The sequence below is a fragment of the Saccopteryx leptura genome, chromosome 3 (assembly GCF_036850995.1).
Source record: "Saccopteryx leptura isolate mSacLep1 chromosome 3, mSacLep1_pri_phased_curated, whole genome shotgun sequence".
In the NCBI taxonomy this organism is placed as follows: Eukaryota; Metazoa; Chordata; class Mammalia; order Chiroptera; family Emballonuridae; genus Saccopteryx; species Saccopteryx leptura.
The window spans coordinates 112,637,091-112,661,778 of NC_089505.1; the positions used below are offsets into that span (position 1 = coordinate 112,637,091).

At 44.9% G+C, this 24,688-nt stretch overlaps 1 protein-coding gene across 1 annotated transcript; it reads right to left on the reverse strand.

The window, feature by feature from the left end:
* Positions 1 to 148: 148 nt before the first annotated feature.
* SF3A3 (splicing factor 3a subunit 3) lies at positions 149 to 24,166 on the reverse strand. Its single transcript, XM_066375905.1, has 17 exons — positions 23,982 to 24,166; positions 23,651 to 23,698; positions 21,931 to 21,983; positions 21,719 to 21,824; positions 19,160 to 19,232; positions 18,728 to 18,819; positions 16,688 to 16,770; positions 14,567 to 14,705; positions 13,991 to 14,059; positions 12,898 to 12,965; positions 12,629 to 12,736; positions 11,820 to 11,889; positions 8,090 to 8,254; positions 7,885 to 7,995; positions 6,112 to 6,202; positions 1,337 to 1,392; positions 149 to 441 (listed from the first exon to the last, which is right to left on the reverse strand). The coding sequence occupies exons 1-17, from the start codon at positions 24,075 to 24,077 to the stop codon at positions 364 to 366; spliced, it is 1,506 nt and encodes a 501-aa protein (XP_066232002.1). The 5' UTR covers positions 24,078 to 24,166; the 3' UTR covers positions 149 to 363.
* Between the last annotated feature and the right edge of the window lie 522 nt (positions 24,167 to 24,688).

A 24,688-nucleotide genomic window follows, 5' to 3' on the forward strand; every position in this document is an offset into this window, starting at 1 on the left:
AACATAACATGTATTTATAACTTAACAGGTGTTCATTAAACCTTAGTTGCTAGTGAAGTTGATGAGAAAGTGGTAGGAATGTGTTAAGAACAAAAGGATTGAGTCCATAATCCAGGGCTTCAGAATAAGACACATTCAGAATAAGAGCTGGTTTTGTTTTCTGACAACCTCTTTTAATATAAAACACAGATAAAACACATCTCAACCCTTCAATCTGCCAGCATGCCTTGTCTCTACAAGATGCATGCTAGACCGTAAGACTATGTAGCAAAGAGTCTTTAGGAGCACTTGGTTGAGAGAAATAGAAAAAGCAGATCTCAGGGAGGCTTGGGCAAGCCCAAAGCCAAAATACACTTCTGGACACTAGAGCAGCCCTTGTCTTTTCAGATCTTCATATGTCTTCTTATTCACAACATTCCCACTGGAGTCTTCATACTCTTCCTAAAAAAGAAAGGGTGCACTGTTAGCTAGGCCTCCAGGGAGACAGACACCCTGGCCTGATTTCCTGGCGTTCAACTAAGACAGCCATTCTCAGCGAGGGTTCTGGAAGAGAATTAAGCCCCATCCTGGCCTAAGGCATCCACTGTGTGTAATAAGCTAACTGGGGATCGAGAAAGGTACTACTTGTAACCCAACCTTGGGATATATAAGAAAAATCATTCATTCAAGTCACTACCTGTGTTTAAGATGAGGAACCCTGGTTGAGAAAGGCAGACATAAAACAACAGTTCACATGGTTCCCAGATCCCGAGGTTTCTGCCCAAGCGGCCCTGCAGACAGGAAGGTGAGAGGAGGCCAGGAGGCTGCTTCCTCCTGTCCAGTTCTGCTTTATCTGCTCTGACACACCAGAGCTGTACGTGATGATGTGAAAAGACCACTGCTACTAGAAAAGGAATACTGAAAACCACTGACCCAAGAAGGTTGCTACATACACGTCACCCTCACCTCTGAAAGCTGCTGTTTGGGATGACTATCTCAAGATCAAAAAGGATGCCTCCCACCCCATGAGAGGATATCTTTCATTAGCTGCTGTCCTCAAAGGAGATATAATGTAGGATGTGGACTCTCAACTTCTTAGCTTATGAATCGCGTGGCATGACCAGACATTGGCTACTCCTGCTTGCCACTTCAGAATTTCAGTGAGAGGATACACCTGTCTTAAGATACAGACTTTAAGTTGACATTTAATATCACAAGTCAATCAGGCTTACACATCCAGAGCTGACTGTCACATTATACGCTATACTGCAGTGAACAGGGACCATTTTCACCTCCCCTCTCCATGGTGAGGGGCGCCGTCATTGGACGCCATTCCCCACGGCACCTTAGCACCCACCTCCGTGTCCGGCTGCCATCGTTCTGATGCCTTCTGCAGTTTCAGCTTGGCCCACACTGCGGGTGAGAAATGAGCAGACTCAGCATCCACTGGCTCCACAGCGCTACACCCCCCATTAGGACGTCCCCAATTGACTCTGCTCTTGAAAATTTTGTTTGCCCCAAACTGGAATTTTGGTTCTGGGCCACTTGTAGACACCTCCATTTTAAAATTTACCACAACCTTTGCTTTGCTGTAAAAGATAAGTTAGAGCAAATATAACCAAAAACCTCTTAGAATAGAGAACTGATATTCTTGAAGAAAGATGTAAATGTGGTACAACCTATGGGAATTACTGGAGAAAGTGACCTGTCTTAGAGTTCATAACAGAAGAAGAGGGGAACACCAGACATTATTGAATATGTTTATTTAAAGTCTGGTGGATATATTTCAAAGACATTATGGGGGAAAAAATGTGAACTATCACGGCCAAAGAGTCTGAAATATAAGATGGCTCAATAAACACTAGAGACATTAAAACAAGAATTCTAGCGGTTCAATGACAAGTTATCCAATGAAGACAGAAAGCAGGGAGACATCTGCAGACACCACCACCATCAACAGTCTGATCAGGTATACAAGACAGGACAGATACAAAACCAGAGAAAGAACAACTTAAATCTCTAAGAAAGGTGTCAGGAAGGTGCACTCTGAGGACAAAAGGCTATGTGGAACAAACAGGATAGATCTGCTGGTAGGGAGGGAAGATGATAAAATATTAACAGATGATGGTGAGAAGACACAATTACTAGCTTCCTATATGCTTCCACATTTTCCATCAAGTACGACAATCTCTAAACTTGACAAAGATTAGAAAAAATATCCCACAGAGGAAGCTGAAGATGGGTAAAGAAATAGCAAACTCGCTTGACCCATGGTGGCACAGTGGATAGAGCATTGATCTGGGACACTGAGGTCCCAGGCTTGAAACCCTGAGGTCACCAACTTGAGTGCGGGGTTGCTGGCTTAAGCATAAGCTCACAGACATGAACCCAAAGGTTGCTGGCTTGAGCAAGGGGGTCATTGGCTTAGCTTAAGTACGCCCCCATAGTCAAGGAACGTATGAGAAGCAGTCAGTGAACAACTGAAGTGCCACAACTACAAGTTGATGCTTTTCATTTCTCTCCCTGTCTCTCTTAAAAAAAAAAAGAAAAAAGCATGCAAGAAATAGTAAAGAAGACAATATGCAAGAAAATGCTTAGCTCTGTGCCTAGCATTTAGGTGCTTGAGTAATCATGTTTTCCTTCCTGGCTAATTGCTTTAAATTAGCTGAAGTCTTTAGCCTCAAAGAATATGTACGACACCAAGAAATGGAGAACTTATCACATGCAAACATGTGCCAGGACGGGTCCTGGTCATAGTCTTTGTTTAAACCAGGGGTCCCCAAACTTTTTACACAGGGGACCAGTTTACTGTCCCTCAGACTGTTGGAGGGCCAGACTATAAAAAAAAACTATGAACAAATCCCTATGCACTCTGCACATATCTTATTTTAAAGTAAAAAAACAAAACGGGAACAAATACAATATTTAAAATAAAGAACAAGAAAATTTAAATCAACAAACTGACCAGCATTTCAATGGGAGCTATAGGGCTGCTTTTGGCTAATGAGATGGTCAATGTCCGGTTCCATATTTGTCACTGCTAGCCATAACAAGTGATATGACGAGCTTCCGGAGCTGTGACACGTGTGTCCCATGTCACCGGAAGTAGTACTGTATGTGAGCGACGCAGCACTTTGTGGTGCCACTACATACATACTCCAGGAGCACAGGATGAGGATGCATCCGCTGACCACTTCTCACTGACCACCAATGAAAGAGGTGCCCCTTCCAGAAGTGCGGCGGGGCTGGAAAAATGGCCCCAGGGGGCCGCATGTGGCCCGCGGGCCGTAGTTTGGGGACCCCTGGTTTAAACCATTCAAGGATCCAACCCAGAGTGGTACTGAAATACCAGAGATCAGAAGTATTGCCATAATTTTCTTAAAGAAAAAAATGGACGTAGGAAACTATGGACCAGTAAGTGGGATCTGAAAACAGAAAAGAGAATCACCTCTGGGCATCAGTGTGGGTTCACTAAGAGTTAAGTGCAGCACACTAATTGAATTTCCTGTTTTTGATGGGATAGATGACCCAATAAAAAGCCACAGAAACAGGGTATCATGATTTTAGCAGAGCAATTACTTTCATAAGAAATGTCCCTAGAGTTCATTAAAATGTTTAAGTCTCTTATGCTATTATTATAAATAACATGGTGATACCTGAATTTGATGTTATTAATGTATTAACTCAATAGGCATGTCTAATGAATATTGGTCAACCGTGACCAACCACCCAAAGGGAATCTCTGGTGGCAATTCCACAGGACTCTTTCTTAGCTGTCATCTGTTCAATTTTTTTTTTTTTGTATTTTTCTGAAGTTGGAAAGGGGGAGGCAGTCAGACAGACTCCCGCATGCGCCCGACTGGGATCCACCTGGCATGCCCACCAAGGGGCGATGCTCTGCCCATCTTGGGGCGTCGCTCTGCTGCAATCAGAGCCATTCTAGCACCTGAGGCAGAGGCCACAGAGCCATCCTCAGCGCCCAGGCAAACTTTGCTCCAATGGAGCCTCGGCTGTGGGAGGGGAAGAGAGAGAGAGGAAAGAGAAGGGGAGGGGTGGAGAAGCAGATGGGCGCTTCTCCTGTGTGCCCTGGCCGGGAATCGAACCCGGGACTCCTGCACGCCAGGCCGACACTACCACTGAGCCAACCGGCCAGGGCTCATTTGTTCAATTTTAAAGAAAAAATATAGGCTGGCCTGTGGTGGTGCAGTAGATAGAACAGACCTGGAATGCTGAGGTTGCCTATTCGAAACCCCAGGCCTGACAGTCAAAGCATGTACAAGCAACAAGCAAGCGATGAACAACTAAAATGAAACCACTGTGAGCCCATACTCTCATTCCCCACCCTTCCTCCTCTCTCTGTAAAAGCAATAAAGTAAAATCTTAAAAAAACAAAAACAAAAACAGGCCCTGGCCAGTTGGTTCAGTGGTAGAGCGTTGACCTGGCGTGCAGGAGTCCTGGGTTCGATTCCCGGCCAGGGCACACAGGAGAAGCGCCCATCTGCTTCTCCACCCCTCCCCTTCTCCTTCCTCTCTGTCTCTCTCTTCCCCTCCCACAGCTGAGGCTCCACTGGAGCAAAGTTTGCCCAGGCGCTGAGGATGGCTCTGTGGCCTCTGCCTCAGGTGCTAGAATGGCTCTGAATGCAACAGAGTGATGCCCCAGAGGGGCAGAGCATCGCCCCTTGGTGGGCATGCCAGGTGGATCCCAGTCGAGCACATGTGGGAGTCTGTCTGACTGCCTCCCCATTTCCAACTTCAGAAAAATACAAAAACAAACAAACAAACAAAAAAACAACACCCCCCAAAAAAAACAAACAAAAACCCCACAAAAAACCCAAAAAGAAAAAACAGCATCCAAGTCAAGGATGGCCACCTATCACCCACTTCTATTGAATGTAAGACTTAGCGTAATGCTTGGGATAACTATCCATGAAGAAAATACATGGAAAAAATTAATAAAAATATCCCTTTGCTTTTGTAGATGGCATAACTGTAAGCCTAAAATAATATAATTAAATCAATCTTGAGGTATCAAAATAAATTAACTCAGGTAAATTGCAAAACCTAAGAAAACACAAAACATAAACTGTGACCCATTTATTGGGGTTCATAGCTATAACACATCTAAAAACGAGGCCACACTCAAAATTTAGCATTAAGAAAAAAACACAAATAACAAAATGCAGCATTATGGTTCTAAGAAATTTTGTTTCTACTTTAACTTCCTCCCAGAAAGGGAAGGGCTAAAAGGGAAAAGTAAGGAGGCTGACTGGGTCACCTGGCAATAAAGACGTATTGTAACTGTGATGGGAGGGAGGGATGGGATGATCCCAACTCCTAAATTAATACGGGAAGACAGGAAAGCAAGGAGTCCTCAAAGGTGACTGAAACACAAACTTAAGAGTCCCCAGAAGGAATCAGGGAGCTCTTTACAAGGTCCCTTCCACTCGGCTCTGCCCTGGAGGACTCAAACAGCCCCAGAGACGGAGCCGAAGGAGCTGGCTGATCAGGCAGCTGAGTCGCGTGACAAGTACACTTGACAGTGAACGCCTAAAATTTACCAAAGCTGAGCGGTAAAACTCACTTCTTCTCAGTCTAACCAGCTGGAAGTGAAACCAAGACGGACAAGAGATAAACGAAAAGGAAACACCTGCAGGGAAGACGCTGCTCGCAGTGAGAGCTGCCGCTGCCAGGCGAACGGGAAGCTGGCGGGCCCGATGCGCACTCACCTCGCTCTTCCTCCGGGGGCTATTTTGCTGCTGCGTTTCTGTGTATATGCCCTCTCACCTCAGAAATAAGCTTACTGAGACCAGTTCTAGTTTCTTCTTCCTGGCAGTGGTGCTTAACTATTAAAATCAATTCAGGTGAATATGCACATTCCCATTCATACAAGAACTTGCATATAGGGTTCACAGATCTCGATTAAAAGCCCTGTTTTATACTCAGCACAGGGCTCTTCCCAAGGGAGAAATAGCCAGCACTGCTTGCTGGCCCTCAAAACTGAAGTCATGAATGACTGCTGCAGCCGTCACATATCCACAAGCTGCCCTTCGGCCTGGACGCACCGAGTGTGGGGACAGGGAGTTGTAGGAGTGGCCACTTGGTGTGGCCTAGGGGAGAATAAAGCTTACTTACAAGAGACAGCATCTTCAATCTGTGTCACGTTAGCAAAGTGGGCAGTGTTTGGGATGCCCAAACACCTCATGCCATGAGCATGACGCCATTCCTGGAAGAGAAACAAAAGGAAGCAGCTGAACACAGAGCTCTGACTCCACTGCCCTCGTGGGCCCTAACCTGATCCTTTGCAAAAGACTCTGCTTACAGGCAGCATTTCTTCCGTGGTTCGTGTTTGTGAACAGCTGGCGTGACTGACAAGAGGAAGGTATTTCAAAGCAGCATTGCAGGGTTTACCTCACTGGGCTGGTTTATAAAACCTAAGACCTAAATCCTAGATACAGTTAGTCTTTCAGACAAAATCTCTGTATCAAGAAAAACATCGCAACTCTAGTCACCTTACATGCAACCCCACTATCACAGTGAGTAAGGGTTACTGGGGGCAAGCAGGGCCACCTTTGTCAGTGAAGGAGAAGACTGTTTCTAAGGTATACTAAGCAAGGATGCGAGAGGGCAGGAGAGATGCTGGAGCAATGACAGCCTGGGCTCAGAGATGGCAAATGGTTTGGGCTTTATCCTGGATGCCAACTGGTGTTGAAAGGGCTTAGCAGAAAAGACCCAGGTCCATTAGTAATAGGTGTGTCTGAGTGAGGAAGGGGGTTCATATAAATTTGCCATTCTTGGTCTAGTAAGTCTTTTCCAGTCTGTAAAGTTTCCTTCCAAGTACTAAGATCTGAGGACAGAAACCAAATAAGGGTGAAGCCACTTACTGGAGGTCACCCAGATAATGCCTTGTCTCAAGAATAGCCTGATGAATGTCCTCCCTTCAGTTTCTCTTTTCAAAGAGGCAAAGGCCCATTTAGGAATCAAAGAAGGAGCCTGACCAGGTGGTGGCGCAGTGGATTGAGTGCTGGAGTGGGACACAGAGGACCCAGGTTCAAAACCCTGAGGTCCCTGAGGTTGCTGGCTTGAGTGTGGGATCACAGACACAACCCCATGATTGCTGGCTTGAGCCCAAGGTTGCTGGCTTGAGCAAGGGGTCACTAACTTCACTGTAGTGTTCCCCCCCCTCCGCCCCACTTATCAAGGCACATACGAGAAAACAATCACTGAACAATTAAGGAGCCGCAACAAAGAACTGATGCTTCTCATCTTGCTCTCTTCCTGTCTGTCCTTCTCTCTGTCTCTGTCTCTCTCTCACACACACACACGAATCAAAGAAGGAGGCCCTGGCCAGTTGAATAAGTGGTAGAGCGTTAGTCTGGCATGTAGATATCCTGGGTTTGATTCCCAGTCAGGGCACATAGAAGTGCCCATCTGCTTTACCACCCTCCCCCTCTCGCTTCTTTCTCTGTCTTCCCCTCCTACAGCCACGGCTCTATTGGAGTGAGTTAGCCCTGGGCACTGATGATGGCTCCATGGCCTCCACCTCAGGCGCTAAGAAGAGCTAGGTTGTTGAGCAATTGAGTAGTGCCCCAGATGGGTCCAGCACCGCCACCTAGTGGGCTTGCCAGGTAGACCCCTGTCAGAGCCCATGCAAGAGTCTGTCTCTCTGCCTCCCCTCTTCTCAGTGAATTAAAAAAAAAAAAAAAGAAAACCGAAATGAAGTTTCAATAGCAGGCTAGCACTGGCACCAAAGGCCGAATGCCGCATGCCTGACTTGAGACCCAAGCCATTTCTGATTCTCTTAAGCTCTGGACACTAGTAAACCCCTCAGGCTGCTCCTGTCCTCATCACTAAAGGACTTATGTTTCATACTTCAACTTCCAGTAGAAATGGCTCTGAATTCCTTACAGCAAAGTGCCGCTGGAAGGCCTTAGGACCTCGATAGGTGTAGTTGCCACAAATCTCACAGTTGTAGTTGATATTTAGGCCATGAAGCTTATACAACCAGTAGGGAATGGGCTAAAAAAAAAAACGAGAAAAGAAACAGTATTAGAGGAGTGTCTGTACCTGCGTCCAGGTGGGAAGTGGGGAGAGCGGCAGCACCGGCACTTACTTTGCCATCCCAGCCCAGGGGCAGGTTTTTGGGGTTGTAAATGATCTCATTCTCTTCATCTTCACTCTCGCTCTCACTGATCTGCTCTTCCTCCTCCTCTTCTCGCTCTTCTCCTGTCCTGGCCTGCTTGCGCTGGACATTTTCATGAGTGAGATGTCGCTGTTCCTAAGTCAGGTCCATAAATGACAAAGGAAGTCAGAGAAAAGGAGTGAAAAACAAGAAGGGAAATTTCTTACTTCCCTGCAACCCTTGCTGTCCCCTCACTTCCAAGGACGAGGCTTTCTCTTGTAGAATAAAGGGAAAGTCTGCCTTCATATCACAACTCCTATCAGCAGGCCCTCCCTGATCCCGAAGGAAAAAGGCTAAGCTTTTATGTCACTGTCCTAAAATCTGAGGCCATGCACAACTGCAGAACAGAAACAAGTCTCTCAAATATTTCCCAAACCAGTCTTTTCTTCTCTTCCCGGTTGCTAATGTCCTCCCCAGGATGAGAACCTTCCAATTTGCCCTGAGTTTCTCCTCACTCCAGTCCAGCCTCCATGCTGTTCCCAGATTTACCTGTTTAAAAATACCAATCTTAAAAAAAAAAAATCTAATGGTACTCTGCATAAAGAACTTTTATTGTGTTTCTACGCTGAAAAGACAAAGTCCAAATTTCTATTGCAACTCACCAAATTTTTCATGCTTACTAGTTCCTCTACCTGAAACATTTTTCCTCCCTCATTCTACTTGGAAAACTCCATCTCAGTGTGTTATAGCATGTATCTCATCACTGCGTTCATCTGTCTCTCCAACAACAAAGTGGGTTTTACACAGACAAAAGGCTATGTCAGGGGTCGGGTACCTTTTTGGCTGAGAGAGCCATGAACACCACATATTTTAAAATGTAATTCCGTGAGAGCCATACAACGACCCGTGTACATTATGCATTATCCAATAAAAAGTTGGTGTTGTCCCGGAGGACAGCTGTGATTGGCTCCATCCACCCGCAACCATGAACATGAGTGGTAGGAAATGAATGGATTGTAATACATGAGAATGTTTTATATTTTTAACGTTATTTTTTTTTTTATTATTAAAGATTTGTCTGCGAGCCAGATGCAGCCATCAAAAGAGCCACATCTGGCTCACAAGCCATAGGTTCCTGAACCCTGGGCTATGTCGTAATATATGTGACACATATACTGTTATAACTGTATCCAAAGTTTCAACACAATGTCTAGAAACCAACAGATATCAATAGATGGTGAAGTAATGATAAAAAAATCTACAGTACATAATGAGCATCTACTGGAAACCCTCTTGTCTGAATTTCAAAGTGAATGGTGCCACCTCCTAGCATGGAAAGCAAAATGCTCTCAAAAGGGGAAGAAAGTAGTGGGTACACCTATATCAAGGGCATGTCATCTTCAGAGGAGTGGCACTTGGACTGCTGACCACATTAGCAAAGCCCAAGTGCACTGTGGAGAATATAAGTGTCCCCAGTTTCCAATGTCTGGCTAGCTTCCTTTTATTGATGGCAATTTTTCTTTTTCTTTTTTCTTTTTTTTTTTGACAAAGAGTCAGAGAGAGGGACAGATAGGGAGAGATGAGAAGCATCAATTCTTCACTGCAGCTCCTTAGTTGTTCCTTGATTGCTTTGACTGTGGGGCTATAGCAGAACAAGGGACTCCTTGCTCAAAACAGCGACCTTGGGCTTCAAGCCAGCGACCCCCTGCTCAAGCTGGATGAGCCTGTGCTTAAGCCAGCAACCTTGGGGTTTTGAACCTGGGTCTTCTGCGTCCTAGTCCAATGCTCTATCCACTGTGCCATCTCCTGGTCAGGCTTGATGGCAGATTTGATAAAGGGAACCAACAGGAGACTCTAGATTTATAGCTACTATGTATGGTCCTCAAGGGCAAATAAAAACATCCACGGCAACTGACAAAGATACACACCACCACCTGAGCATCTGTAAAAGGAACGGCTCTGAGAGCAGGTAAAAACGGCACAGAGCTGACCCTATCAGACAGGCTGGTCTCTGGCAGGAACCCTGGCCATCTTCTCTGGATGAGTGTTACCCTTTCTTCCACCTTCTATTCCCTGAAAGAGAACTACTTTCCTCCTATTCCTCCCCCTACTTTTTTTTACAGAGACAGAGAGTCAGATAGAGGGATAGATAGGGACAGACAGACAGGAACGGAGAGAGATGAGAAGCATCAATTATCAGTTTTTCATTGCGACACCTTAGTTGTTCATTGATTGCTTTCTCACATGTGCCTTGACTGCGGGCCTTCAGCAGACCGAGTAACCCCCCCGCTCGAGCCAGTGACCTTGGGTCCATGCTAGTGAGCTTTTTGCTCAAGCCAGATGAGCCTGTGCTCAAGTTGGCAACCCTGGAGTCTTGAACCTGGGTCCTTCCGCATCCCAGTCCAACGCTCTATCCACTGCGCCACCGCCTAGTCAGGCTACTCGTCCCCCCCCTTTCTAAGGTAAGTGTTTTGGTCAGGTTAGGCCTTTTTCCATCCCCAACCAACCCTCCGGCTCCCTGAAACAATATTCAAGGAGAAGCTCCCTGACAGCTTTTTTTTTTGGATTTTTTCCCGAAGTTAGAAGCGAAGAGGCAGTCAGATAGACTCCCTCTTGCACCCAACCGGGATCCACCTGGCATGCCCACCAGGAGGCAATGCTCTGCCCATCTGGGGCATTGCTGCATTGCAGCCAGAGCCATTCTAGCACCTGAGGCAGAAGCCATGGAGCCGTCCTCAGTGCCTGGGCCAACTTTGGCTGCAGGAGGGGAAGAGAAAGAGAGAAAGGTGAGGGGGAAGGGTGGAGAAGCAGATGGGCACTTCTCCTGTGTGCTCTGGCCAGGAATTGAACCCGGGACTTCTTCCACACACAGGGCTGACACTCTAATGCTGAGCCAACTGGCCAGGACCTTCTAGACAGCTTTGTGCCACTAACAGTCTAGCCCCAATAAGTTTCCAACAATTTGTGAAGATGTAAGTAATGCCTGTTTAGAATAAGTCATACCCGCCTGACCAGGCGGTGGCACAGTGGATAGAGCATCGGACTGGGATGCGGAAGACCCAGGTTCGAGACCCCGAGGTCGCCAGCTTGAGCGCGGGCTCATCTGGTTTGAGCAAAAAGCTCACCAGCTTGAGCCCGAGGTCCCTGGCTCCAGCAAGGGGTTACTCGGTCTGCTGAAGGCCCGCGGTCAAGGCACATACGAGAGAAAGCAATCAATGAACAACTAAGGTGTTGCATCACGCAACGAAAAACAAATGATTGACGCTTCTCATCTCTCTGTCCCTGTCTATTCCTCTCTCTGACTCTCTCTCTGTCTCTGTAAAAAAAAAAAAAAAAAAGAGTAAGTCATACCCGAAAAGCCGTTGTGAGTATCCTTTCTATTACTTCCCTTTTGAGTGTCTGCTTCTTGGGTTACCCGCTGTGTGTATTCTGGAGCTCAGGCAAAAAACCTGTCCCATCCTGAATATTATACTGAGAAAGAATCCTATGCTCTCTTCCTAGTCTTATGGGAACTGGGCAACTTGGGAATATCATCTAACGACACCTAAGAACAGAACAGGACCTCACTAAAGGACCAAGTACCCTGTGGGAACTATTTTTTGCGGAACTAGTTGAACACCTACTTTTCCTCTTTCAATCCTAGAAAAAAATACCGAGTTCATATTTCTCTTACTCCCATACCTTGGAGAATTTATAGCCCTCACTAGAGTCAGTTACTCACCCCAAGAATCTCTACATATTCGTAGATCTGGGCTTCGAGGAAAGCAATATCTTTGTTCCTCTCAGTGTCTCTAAGAACAAGAAACAAGCTGCATCACTCAAGAGTTCTTTGAACCAATGTCCTGGCACTTGTAACTGAGAACATTCACCCAGCACCCAGTAGCTGCATTAAAAATTATAAGCACATGAGAAATATGCTGGGAAAGCAAATGCTCTGTCCAGCTCAGGACTCGCGCAGAGAAGTGCTGAGGTAGTTCTGGGACAGCACGAAAGCTTCCTTTTGCATCCTTATAGAAGGGGGAAGACACAGCCAGACACATACATTTCTATCATAACCTACATGTGATAGGAAGAGCGCGCTCCAGAACAGGCAGATGTGGGCCCAAATCCTGACTCTGCTACATAGTAACTGAGAAAGTGGACACATCCCATAACTTTTCAGAGTCCTCTACAAAAAATTCTGGATAACAAGTACTTTTCAGGGTTGTTGTAAGAATTAAAAAAAAAACAAAAAAACATGTTAAAAATACCCTGTACGAGCATGTGGCTCAGAACAGATTCAAATATCATTAGGAAAAATAAACAGAAAAATATTTCTTGAAGCTGCCCATAAGCTACTAAGTACAAAGGGTACCTAGAGCAGTTAACATCAGACTTCACACCAATCACCATTAGCAGAGGAAAAAGCAGACTGGGTCTCTGGATCAGTAATGGAGGTAACACAGGCTTTAAAATATCTGTTGTGATAAAAACTCTGCATGGGAATGACATTTTAAAACTATAAGCAGAGGAGCTGCCCCAGCCACTCACCGCTTAGTGCCCTTTGACTTGGGATTTTTGGCAAACAGGGAGGTGTCGAGTGACTCCAGGGACTTTCCTTTAGTGCTGAATAGCCTCTGGGCTCGCTCTTCTAGGGTCCTAAGAAGACAGAGGGAAAAAGGATTTCAGGGTTACTTTACCACACAGGCTTGTTTATTGCTGCACTGCGGAGGGAGGTGACAGGAAAATGGATTCAGAGCCACACAGATCATGCAAACACAATAAATGGGACAGTTATGAAGAAAAAACCAGTCTCTTACCCGCCACACTTTAAGCCTAAAGCTAAGAGTGCAGATTTCAATCTGTCCAGACCTAGGGAGGCCAACTCCTATAGAAAAAGACAGGTGACAATTTTATTTAAACAGACTTTTTCCCCTTTTCCATTTTTTTCTTCAACAAGTGAGAGGCAGGTGGTGGAGAGACTAAGTTCTGCATGCACCCCAACCAGGATCCACCTGGCAACCCTTGTCTGGGGTTGATGATCTACCCATCTGGGGCTGCTATTCCGCTGCTCAGCAACTGAGCTATTTTAGTGCCTAAGATGAGGCCATGGAGCCACCCTCAGTGCCCGAAGCCAACTTGCTCATTCAAACCATGGTTGTGGGAGGAGAAGCGGGGGTGGGGGTGGGGTGGGAAGTGGGGGGGGTGGAGATACAGATGGATGCTTCTCCTATGTGCTCTGACTGGGAATTGAACCCAGGACTTCCACACGCTGGGCTGACGCTCTATCACTGAGCCAACCGGCCAGGGCCTAAATATATATATATTTAAAGACATTTACTGATTTTACAGAGAGAGGTGGAGAGCAAGAAGTAATGACTCATAGCTGCTTCATTTTAGTTGTTCATTGCTCGCTTGTCATATGTGCCTTGACCAGCAAGCCCAGGGATTTGAACCAGTGATCTCAGTGTCCCAGGATGACACTCTAACCACTGCACGCCAAAGGTTAGGCTATTTAAATGGATTTTGACAAACAATAAATGCTCCAACTTTCAGGTCTTTGCATGGTGGTGTGGGTGATCCTGAAGCTGCGGCAAGACCACACATTCCATAGCCAATCTCCTAACAGTAAGCTCAAACTCTCCAAAGGACTGACTGTGGTCAAGTTCATAAATAACTACACCAGTATTCCATTATCTCTACTAGAGCTGACTATGGTTTGAATTACCATTTTATAGTTTTCAAAATACTTGTTTTAAGTTTTTTATCCTTTTCCTTTTCCTGTATTCTTTGTAGATGCCTGGTCCAGGAACTGGAATCTCATCATAGTAAGTCCATGGCATCAGAAACAGGAAACTGAGTGGTCCCTCTGAGGAGGAAACAAGAGCAATATACTGGCCAAAGAAAACATACCTCCCAGGAGGAGAAAGCAGAGAGGTCAAGATGGGCTCCAGCATGTGTCAGGGCACTGCTTGTCTCTTTCTGGCAAGAAAAATACAGTATTTATTAAGATCAAAGTTTAGAATCAAGGCATGGGAGCCACCTACATTACCAGGTGCTGGTTGGCCCTACTCTTATATACCTGTATGAATAAGAATTAAGTTCCTACAAGAGCAGAGCAGGAACAAGAAAATAACAGATGGTACATTCTCTTCCTGAGAATTCAGGAAAAACCCAAGTTTAGCTCCAGGATTTGTGCAAATATATAGTAGAGATTTCTAGTATGTAATTTATCTGTTTTTGGAACCACACAGCAGTAATGATATGGCTGATGAAAATCCTGGACCTAGCCAACAGCAAGTGGACCCAGACAAATCTCATTCCAAAGAACACAGAGAAATCCCAGTATACTGGGCAGAGGACTCCTTATGGCCACAACTGGTCCTGAGGGGTCACATAAAATGCCCTAAAGCAGAGGCTCAAGGTTAAAGTAAAACAGTTACTTTTGTTCCCCAAATGCCCTCCGCCCGCACACCCACTGAAGCTCACCGGCCATCCAGGAAAGGTACCATTTTCCCACTTCTTTTCAAACTCATTTTGAATCTTCCCAAAAAGTTCATTCTGATCTTGTAGGGGCTTCACTCTATCTGTGTAATCCTGAAGGTACTCAAGCAGCATCTCCAGGTATCTATAGATAAACAAGCAATACAGAAAAAGGTTTTCTATTGACACACTGTTATGCGCTGTAAATATACTTATAATTCCAGAGGTACTAGTTTACAGACTTTGTTTTTAAAATTTTTTAGTGAAAAGAGGAGAGGCAGAGCGAGACAGACTCCCACAAGCACCTGGACCGGGATCCACCCGGCAAGCTCACTAGGGAGTGATGCTCTGCTCATCCGGGGCCCTTGCTCCATTGTAACCAGAGCCATTTTTTAGCACCTGAGGCAGAGGCCATAGAGCCATCCTCAGCGCCTGGGGCCAGTTTTCTCTAATTGAGCCATGGCTGTAGGAAGAGAGAGGAGAGGAGAGAAGAGAGACAGAGACAGAGAGGGAGAGAAGAGAGAGGGCAAGGGGTGGAGAAGCAGATGGGCACCTCTTCTGTGTGCCCTGACTGGGAATTGAACCCGGGACTTCCACACACTAGGCCGACACTCTACCATTGAGCCAACTGGCCAGGGCTAGAGATACTTGATTTTTAAAAGCAATACTACGTTTTTTTTATTTTTTTTTTACAGGGACAGAGAGAGAGTCAGAGAGAGGGATAGACAGGGACAGACAGGAACGGAGAGAGATGAGAAGCATCAATCATCAGTTTCTCGTTGCAACACCTTAGTTGTTCATTGATTGCTTTCTCATATGTGCCTTGACCGTGGGCCTTCAGCAGACCAAGTGACCCCTTGCTCAGCGACCTTAGGTCTGAGCTGGTGAGCCTTTTTTTTTTGCTCAACCCAGATGAGCTCGCGCTCAAGTTGGCGACTCGGGGTCTCGAACCTGGGTCTACTGCATCCCAGTCCGATGCTCTATCCACTGCGCCACCGCCTGGTCAGGCATAAAAGCAATACTACGTTTTAAGATATGCTTTCAGCCTGATCAGGTGGTGGGGCAGTGGACAGAGCGTTGGACTGGGACGCAAAGGACCCAGGTTCAAAACCCCAAGGTCGCTGGCTTGAGCGTAGGCTCATCTGGCTTGAGTGTGGGCTCACCAGCTTGAGTTCGGGGTCTTTGGCTTGAGCATGGGATCACAGACACAACCCATGGTTGCCGGCTTGAGCCCAAAGGTTGCTGGCTTGAAGCCCAAGGTTGCTGGCTTGAGCGAGGGTTCACTCGCTCTGCTGTTGTCCCCCACTCCCGTCAAGGCACATTGTTGTTCAGAGAAAGCAATCACTGAACAACTAAGGAGCTGCAACGAAGAATTGATACTTCTCATCTCTCTCCCTTCCTGTCTGTCCCTCTCTTACAAAAAAATGTTTTTAAAAAGCTTACAATTGACTTTTTCCTAACATGTCATCTTGATTCTGACCTTTCCTATCTTCTCTCATCCTCACAATATTACTCCAAATACTAAAGTCTTAACTCAAACATAAAAGATTTCAGGTAAACTTAAAAAAAAAAAAAAGATTTCAGGTAAACTTAACTTGGGGTGATGAACACACAATACAATGTACAGATGATGTATTGTGGAATTGGGCACCTGAAACCTGTATAATTTTGTTAACCAGTGTCAGCCCAATAAATAAAAAGGAAAAAATTCAAGTGAAAAAATATTTCAAGTTAAAACCAAATTTTATTTTACTACTACCGAGGGGCATAACACAAACAAAACTTAACATCTGTACATCAGATGCAGGAACCTCACTTCAGTCAAAATCTGAGAAAGTTTAATTTTTCCCATTAAACTCTAAAGACACAGATATCCCTGAATGGGGGACTTCCTTCTACAAATGAGGCTTTAATATTAAGAACAGTATAAGATTACAGATGTGCTCAGAGACACATATTCTTCCACAGCCAGAGTAAACAAAGGTTTTAAAACCACGTCACTCAAAACCTCTATCTTTCAATAAAGCTGGATGTCTTTCATAAACACCTTTCAAGCAACAAAATTCAGAACTCTACCCTCAATTCTTCACACTAAATCCAGTAGAGCCTAGAAGCAGTAATGCTTACCTCTTGTACTCTGCATTCTTCCTTTCTTTAGGAATGTCAAATAACTGGTCAAAGATAGACAGGTATGTAATATAATCCAGTTTCTAGAAAGAGAAAAGTGATGTTTCCACCAAGTTACAATGTAATCTCCAATAAATGAAATCAAAATTGAGTGTTGCCTAACAAAGTAGCAAGGCCTGGCTCATTTTAGTCTTATTCTGTTCTATCACTTAATTTCTACACTAACTGGGAAAAATAGAAAACATACAATTAACGCTGCAAAATAAAGATCAATAGTAAACTAAAAGAAATACTGTTGAACACTTATATACTAAGCACTTGGTTAAAGACCTGATACGTACTATATCCTGGAAATAAGGTCCTGCAAGGTGCCATTGATACACTCATCAATCACTTATTAGCATCTTGGACCAAGTACATGGATACAGAGGAGAACAAGACAAAGAACCTGCCCTCATGGGGCTTCAAGTGTAGTCACTGAACTTCTGGGCACTTCCTCACCACTCCAAAAGGAACTTAATCATACACTTTGAGATCTTTCTGAGATTGTCACATTAAATTGCATTTCTCATGCTAAATTATTTTTGTAATGTCTTTTAAGAAAGACACTAAATAGCCCTTTGCTGGTGAGATTGTTTTTTATCTTTCACGTACTAGGTACCATGTGTGCCCAACACAGGAGCATGATATGTATTTGTGAGTTTTTTAAAAATTTATTTTGTTTTATTTTTACAGGGACAGAGAGAAAGTCAGAGAGAGGGATAGACAGGGACAGACAGACAGGAATGGAGAGAGATGAGAAGCATCAATCATCAGTTTTTCATTGCGAGACCTTCGTTGTTCAATAATTGCTTTCTCATATGTGCCTTGACCGTGGGCCTCCAGCAGACCAAGTAACCCCTTGCTCGAGCCAGTGACCTTGGGTCCAAGCTGGTGAGCTTTTGCTCAAACCAGATGAGCCTGCGCTCAAGCAGGCGACCTCGGGGTCTCGAACCTGGGTCCTCTGTATCCCAGTCTGACACTCTATCCACTGTGCCACCGCCTGGTCAGGCTTTAAAAGTTTATTTGTACAAAAGAAAAATATGCTTATATCAATAAAATTTGGGGAAGGGAGTAAAGAGGGACAAATATACGGTGACGGAAAATGATCTGACTTTGGGTGATGGGTGGTATACAACATAATCAACAGTTCAAATGCTATAGAAATGTTTACCTGAAACCTATGTACTCTTATTCATCAATGCCACCCCTTTAAATGTAATTTTTAAAATAAAAATAAAATTTTATACACTTATTGTATTCACTGTAGAAACCTTTCATTCTGAATAGTTTAATTCTAAAAAAACCACATTACTGCCTGACCAGGGGGTGGCGCAGTGAATAGAGTGTCGGACTGGGATATGGAGGACCCAGGTTCGAGACCCTGAGGTCGCCAGCTTGAGCGCGGGCTCATCTGGTTTGAGCAAAGCTCACCAGCTTGGACCCAAGGTTGCTGGCTTGAGCAAGGGGTTACTTACTCGGTCTGCTGAAGGCCCGCGGTCAAGGCACATACGAGAAAGCAATCAACGAACAACTAAAGTGTCGCAACGAAATCTAATGATTGATGCTTCTCATCTCTCTCTGTTCCTGTCTGTCTGTCCCTATCTATCCCTCTCTCTGACTCTCTCTTTGTCCCTGTAAAAAACAACACAACACATTACTCTTTAATATTTACACTTGCAAAACATAAGACACTCTAATTCTGTAGTTTCCAACCTTTTTACACATAGGGACAGGTGAAAATAGAATTGTTTTGGGGACCACTAAGGCAGAAATCACCGAGCATAAGTGGATTTGACTAAGATCTTTGGGTCTATAACCTTCACACAATGTCAGGGTGATTAATTCTTTTGCAGACTGGCATGAAATTTTTGGGGGACAGGTCCATTGACCAGCGTTTAAAAAAGTGCTCTAATTGCTTCATTTCTAGTAGCCCCAGCCCAGTGTCCTGACTCACCCTTAGAATCTGAACCACTTTATCCTCTCCTGGGTCTTACTTACCTCAGAGGCCTTCAGGTTAATGTATTTGAGGTAACAGTCATGGAGATCCAGGTAACGACCATATCCCTCTTCATCTGTGAACTCCACCAAATCTGAAGGAATGAGACAGACCAAAGAGTCAGATACTAAAGACCATTTTCTTGGACTTGGCTTTTCAAGTGGACTGCTAGTTTGTTCAAGCAGCAGCCCTTCACCCAAATGTTCCTATGCTCACAAAGTGAACAGACCTCAGCTTTCCAGGCCAGTGAATTTGAGCACAATCTTTTGTCCAAGGCCAATCTAGGAGGGCAGTCTAGCACAGAGAAACCAGAAGAGAAAATGGTGGGAGAACCTAGCTACAGGTTTCTGTGGGGCCCTGTTCTGAGGGCAGGTGAGCTGTCATTATCCTGCACGGCTGCTGGCGCTGCACAGGAAGGTTAAAATCCTACGTACTCTGCGCCTCTTCACTTGGATTCTCTCGAGCCTTCAGGAGCTCCTCAAATTCCACTGACATTGGCACGCAGATCTGACGGAAAAGAGAAAAAGCTCAGGTGGATTTCCCAACATAAAAGTAGCAATGGGCTACACAGAACACAGGGCTTCCGACACTGCCTGGATCCGATTTCACTTCAGGACCCTGCTACTGTTTCCCATTGCCTTTTTCTTCTCCTTTTCTGTATTGACTAAATATCGCTAAACTAACATGTACTCACAAAAACTCTAATAAAATTGATGTCCCTTATATTAATTATCCTACAAATAGGTAACTGCTGTTAACAGACCCTTTTCTATGCCAGCTATTCCTAAAGTGTGTTGCTCATTAAACTCACCTAAAAGAGTGTTAAAAAATCCTCTTAAACAGGTATTTTTTAAAGATCCCCGGGTGATTCAAATATGCAGCAAAATCTGGAAACCTCTATATATTTAAATATACAGGGTGGGGCAAAAGTAGGTTTACCCACCCTGTATGTATTTGTATAAGCACATGCTAGCAGTTGCAAGGTTATTATTTTGTTTCTCACATAATCAAACTTTTTTTTTCTACTTAGTATATCTTGAGCATCTTTCCTTTTTTTTTGTGAGAGAGGAGGAGGGTGAGAAAGAGAGAGGAAGGGAGAGAGAAAAACATCAACTCGTTCCACTTAGCTGTGCACCCACTGACTACTTCTCATACATGCCCGGACCAGGGCTGGAACCAGTGACCTTGGGTCAAACTGGCACCCTAGGCGCCATGGGATGACGCTCTTTGCACTGCGCCACTGGCTAGAGCTCCAATCATTTATATGACCATTTATTTCTCATTGCCTTTCTACCAGGGCTAGAATATGGTTAACACACCAGAATGATACTCACATATTCTCTCTTGGCTGCAAGACTTCTTACTCTGCCCTCTCAGGGAGTGAGGAGACATGTAGGTGTGTAAGAGGACCTTCATCTACCTTCACTTAACTTCAATAAAAGGCTCTCTTGGAGCATCTGAGATCTTGCTCCCCAGCATATGTCATCAGTTTAGCTCAAATAAAACTCTTACAATAAAAACTCTTACATCAACAACATAAAGGGCTAGTGTAAAAGTGAAAAAAATAATAGCCTCTCCCTTCTCATTTTTTCAGTCGTTTTCCAACTGCTTCTTTAAATATGAACATCCTCCCCATCTTTCTTATGAGCCTCGTCTCTCCTCTTCTCTCTTCAGCTAGTCTTTCAGATGCATGTTCCACACTCCATACTATTTCCCCATTACCCACTTTTACCACGTGATCAGATTTCCGCTCCCAATACTTCAGTAAAATAGCGATCCCAGCAGTTACCACTCAAAAACAGCTGACACCAGTGACTTCCTTTCTGAGACTCTTCGCTTAGACATCAGTAACCAGTACCTGGAACTGTCAACTGACTTCTGTGATAGAAGTCTTCCTAGGCTCCTTTTCAGTTAAATACCTTATAATTAAGTACATTCTCTATGTGCCCCAAGGCACAGAGAAGCTCTGATAGTCTCCCTTCACATTGTGTCTCTCTCCTACAGCTCTATGATTCATGGATTCAACCATCAAGTCCATGTGATAATTCTCAAATCTAAATCATGAGCCTTTGCCTCTTACGTGAGCCCTAGTCACCTAACTTCAGCTGCTCAGTGTACACTTCTACCTAGATATAAGATCACTTGAAAATCCATATGCGAAAAATTTCATTTTCCACTGCAAATGGATTCTCTTTCTTATTTCTATCCAGCTACCACAGACATGAAAGCTCAGAGTAATTGTTAATCCACCCCTCTCCATTTCTCCTACAGCCATGATGTGCTTCCCCTCCTTGTAGAGAACTCCTTTGGTTAGCTGTGCAAGATACCTAATGGGTTCTAGAAAACTGAGACACAATCCCTGCTTCTTATAATCTTAAAACATAATGGGGCAGACACCGTCAGGACATACGATAGGATCATAAAGGGAAAGATTAACTGGGATGGGGGAAAATGAGAAAGATATTTTACGAGTTGGTCTCTGGGGTGAATCTTTAAAATGTAATGATCACTGGAAGTGAGTCAAGTCTCTTTGTTAGTTGGATCCTCTAGGTTGCAGATTTCAAGACAGTAACAGAAGCAATTTACTGGGGGGAGGGGGATACTCATGGAGAATAAAATGGGGAGAGGAAGACTGGGCAGGGAAAGCCTAGGCCATGATACAGACAGGATGATATTTCAACAACCCAATGGGGAGCTCTGGAACAAAGACTGCTTGTAGGAAGTGTCTCATATCAGGCAGAGAGCCAGGCTGTATTACCCTCACTGTGCTCAGTCACTGGCGGGGGGCTGCCCAAGAAAAGAATGGCTTTGACTTAAAGCTGAGGGTGATCCTAAAGGAACTAGATTTGTAAGATGTTCTCTAACTACACTCCTTGCAGCTAAATAATTCTGTTTTTGAAGAAACATCTAAGTGGCACATCTCCACTTTCCTAACACCTTTTCTACAGTAGGCTCTTAGGCAGGTTTGGAGAAAATATTTTTTGAGGCCTTACCTCATTTGGGTGCTTCCGGTGGAATTCTTTTATTTGCTTGAGTCTGTTATAGAACTCAGCGAACTCATTGGGCCCTGAAATGGCATTGAGCTCCTCCTTTCGTAACCTGCAATTTCAGAAAAAACCCAGAGCATTTAGAGCATAAAATTCAGTCCTTTAACCATGGCTCCTCAGAGGCACCAATTCCCAGACTGACTGTGACTGTTACTTACCCATCCTTATCATCATACAAATCCCTCAGGTTCCCACTGACTTCCATATACCTCTGAAAGACAGACAAACACAAACCTATCAGAAAGAAGCAATCTATACAACGATAGAACTAACCAACCAAGAAGGGATTGCTAGTCAAAGCCCAGAAACACCGAGAGATGAGGTGTTAAAAGTTTGTGTCTTCTGGTATCTTTAATATATAACACTGATTCTTAGGGTTTGTTTTTGTTTTTTGAAGTGAGAGAGAGAGAGAGAAACATAGAGAGGAACAGACAGACAGGAAGGGAGAGAGATGAAAAGCATCAATTCTTTGTTGTGGCACCTTAGCTGTTCATTGATTGCTTTCTCATATGTGCCTTGACTGGGGGGTTCCAACCAAGCCAGTGACCCCTTGCTCAAGTCAGCGACCTTGGGCTCAAGCCAGCGACCTTGGGCATCAAGCCAGCAACCTTTGGGCTCAAGCCAGTGACCATGGGGTCATGCCTATGATCCCACACTCAAGCCAGCAATCCTGCCCTCAAGCTGGATGAACTCACGTTCAAGCCAGCGACCTTGGGGTTTCAAACCTGGATCTTCTGCATCCCAGGCCAACGCTCTATCCACTGCACCATGCCTGGTCAGGCTCCTGGTTAGTTTTTAAAATAAGTCAATTTAAGGGATGGCAGAAGGTTCCTATATTCAGACACTACTGATGCTTACCTTTCCCAAAAAGAATCATAAAAGAGAGTCATATGTTAAACAGCCGTTCCTACCTAAGACCCTCAAAGACAAAAGGGTCATCTAAGATGATTTTCACTTCTTCAAAAAGCTTGACTGAGGAGTGCACAGACTAAATAAAACATCACACAGCTTCCTTTAGATTCACACTCAGGACGGAACAGGTACATACTTCCTTCTCCAAAACTTTTGAGACCAGATCTGTTTCAGAATTTGGAATTTTTAGGTTTAGGAAGGCACTACATATTATGTAATACTCCTAGTGGAACCTGAAACAAATATTAATTGTTCTGCAATAAAATTTATGTATTATTTACTAAGTAGGATAAAACCCACAAAAAGCTTCTCATCTCTTCATGACGGGTTTTGCTGCCAAATGAGATCAAGTCAGTCTGCCACCAAATAATTACCAAAAACAAAACAAAAACTGTTTGTTCGTAGAATATTCTGGATTTGGGAATTTAGGTAAATAGAGACTTGTAATGTTAATTTTTCTCCTAAAACCCTGAAACTGTGATTAGATCTTTTATTCCTTTTTTAAGTCTTCAAACGTATACAAGAGTACAGTATAACGAACCTCCACTTTGATTAGTTTTCTAAAGGTAATAAACTGAAATATTTCTAGGCAAATGAGGGCAATGTAAGCAAAAATACTTCATATATTTCAAAGCAGTGCATTCTCTTTTGGAGAGAAGAGACGGTGCCTTCTGAGCCTGAGTATTCGACTTTTCATAACTATCCTTTGCACATCCATGGGATAGAGGATGCTATAAGGGGCGTCTTTCCGAGTAATGATGAATGAATAAGAGTTCCTGTTCAGAGAAATGAGGAAAGGCAGTTCAGCAGCCTCAAGCTTATAGCCACGGACACCTCCAGGCAGACAACCCGCGACTGGGCCAATCTGGTTATCATTGGCCAGGGCTCGGAGACCTCGCACCTCGCCTATCCCTGTCCGTCCCAGCTCATTCCGACCCAAAGAGAAGGAGACAGCGGGGCACTCACATCTTGCATGGCCCGTGTGCGGTGGTCAGAATTGATCTGGTCCCGGAGCTGAAAAATAGCAAAGGGTCACACACACACCGTTAGTCAGAGTTAAAGAGTTGGAAAGGCCGCCCGAGGGCGGAGCTTACCCGCTCAGGTCTTAGCGGCTAAAGCAGGGGCCCATGGGGCGCGGGACCACGGGAGAAGGTAGGTTATCCAGGTGCGACCTCGGAGAAGGAGCCCGGGAGGGGGCGGGGAGCGGGCGGGTCTGAAGATCAAAGAAAGCTCTCCGAGGTTACACACGGGGATGGAGCCCAGCCGCAGATGGAGCCCCTGCCCAGGTCCCACTCACTGTGGACTTCTTAGTGAGCATCTCTTTGGCCATGACGTCCATGAGCCGTTCCTTCTCCTCATGATATCGCCGCTGCTGCTCCAGAATTGTCTCCATCTTTTCTCCGCCTCAACTCAATTCAGACCCCCGACACCGACAGAAACAACTGCTGCCGCCTTACGCGCCTGCGTCCCCACGCTACGCGTCCGGTTGCACCACCAAAGTTCCGCGGTGCCGGAAGTGCCTCGGGGACTGGAGGAAAATGTGCACCACAAGGAGATCCAGTCTGTGCTATCGAAACGGCAGCAGTGCTCCCTGCTGGCGGGGAGTGTGGTCGAGTGATGCTGGTAGGTTTGCAGGTGCCTCTAGGGGGCACACGGAAATCCAGGAACTTGACGTTTCGTGGCGCCTGCCTGAAGCCCGCCAGGCGGACAAGGGGGCATTCAGTGTGGACCAAGGAGGAGCTTAAGAGCACAGATTGGAGACGCTGGACTGGAACTTAAGTCCCTAGCTCTCACTGTTACTTTTTACAACATCTTCCCCTTCTCTGGACCTCAGTGTCCTTGTCAGCAAAATGGGGATGGATGATAGTGTTTTTGTTTGTTTGTTTTTTTACAGAGACAGAGTGAGTCAGAGAGGGATAGACAGGGACAGACAGACAGGAACGGAGAGAGATGAGAAGCATCAATCATTAGTTTTCATTGCGCATTGCAACACCTTAGTTGTTC

Bases quoted from the DNA above. Each gene is read 5' to 3' on its own strand.
- SF3A3 (XM_066375905.1), bottom strand. From the start codon at position 24,077: ATGGAGACAATTCTGGAGCAGCAGCGGCGATATCATGAGGAGAAGGAA. The intron at 18,820-19,159 runs GTACGTAGGATT...TCATTCCTTCAG, and splicing joins TCCAAGTGAAGAGGCGCAGA to ATTTGGTGGAGTTCACAGAT. The intron at 14,706-16,687 runs GTAAGCATTACT...GTTTATCTATAG, and splicing joins AAGAATGCAGAGTACAAGAG to ATACCTGGAGATGCTGCTTG.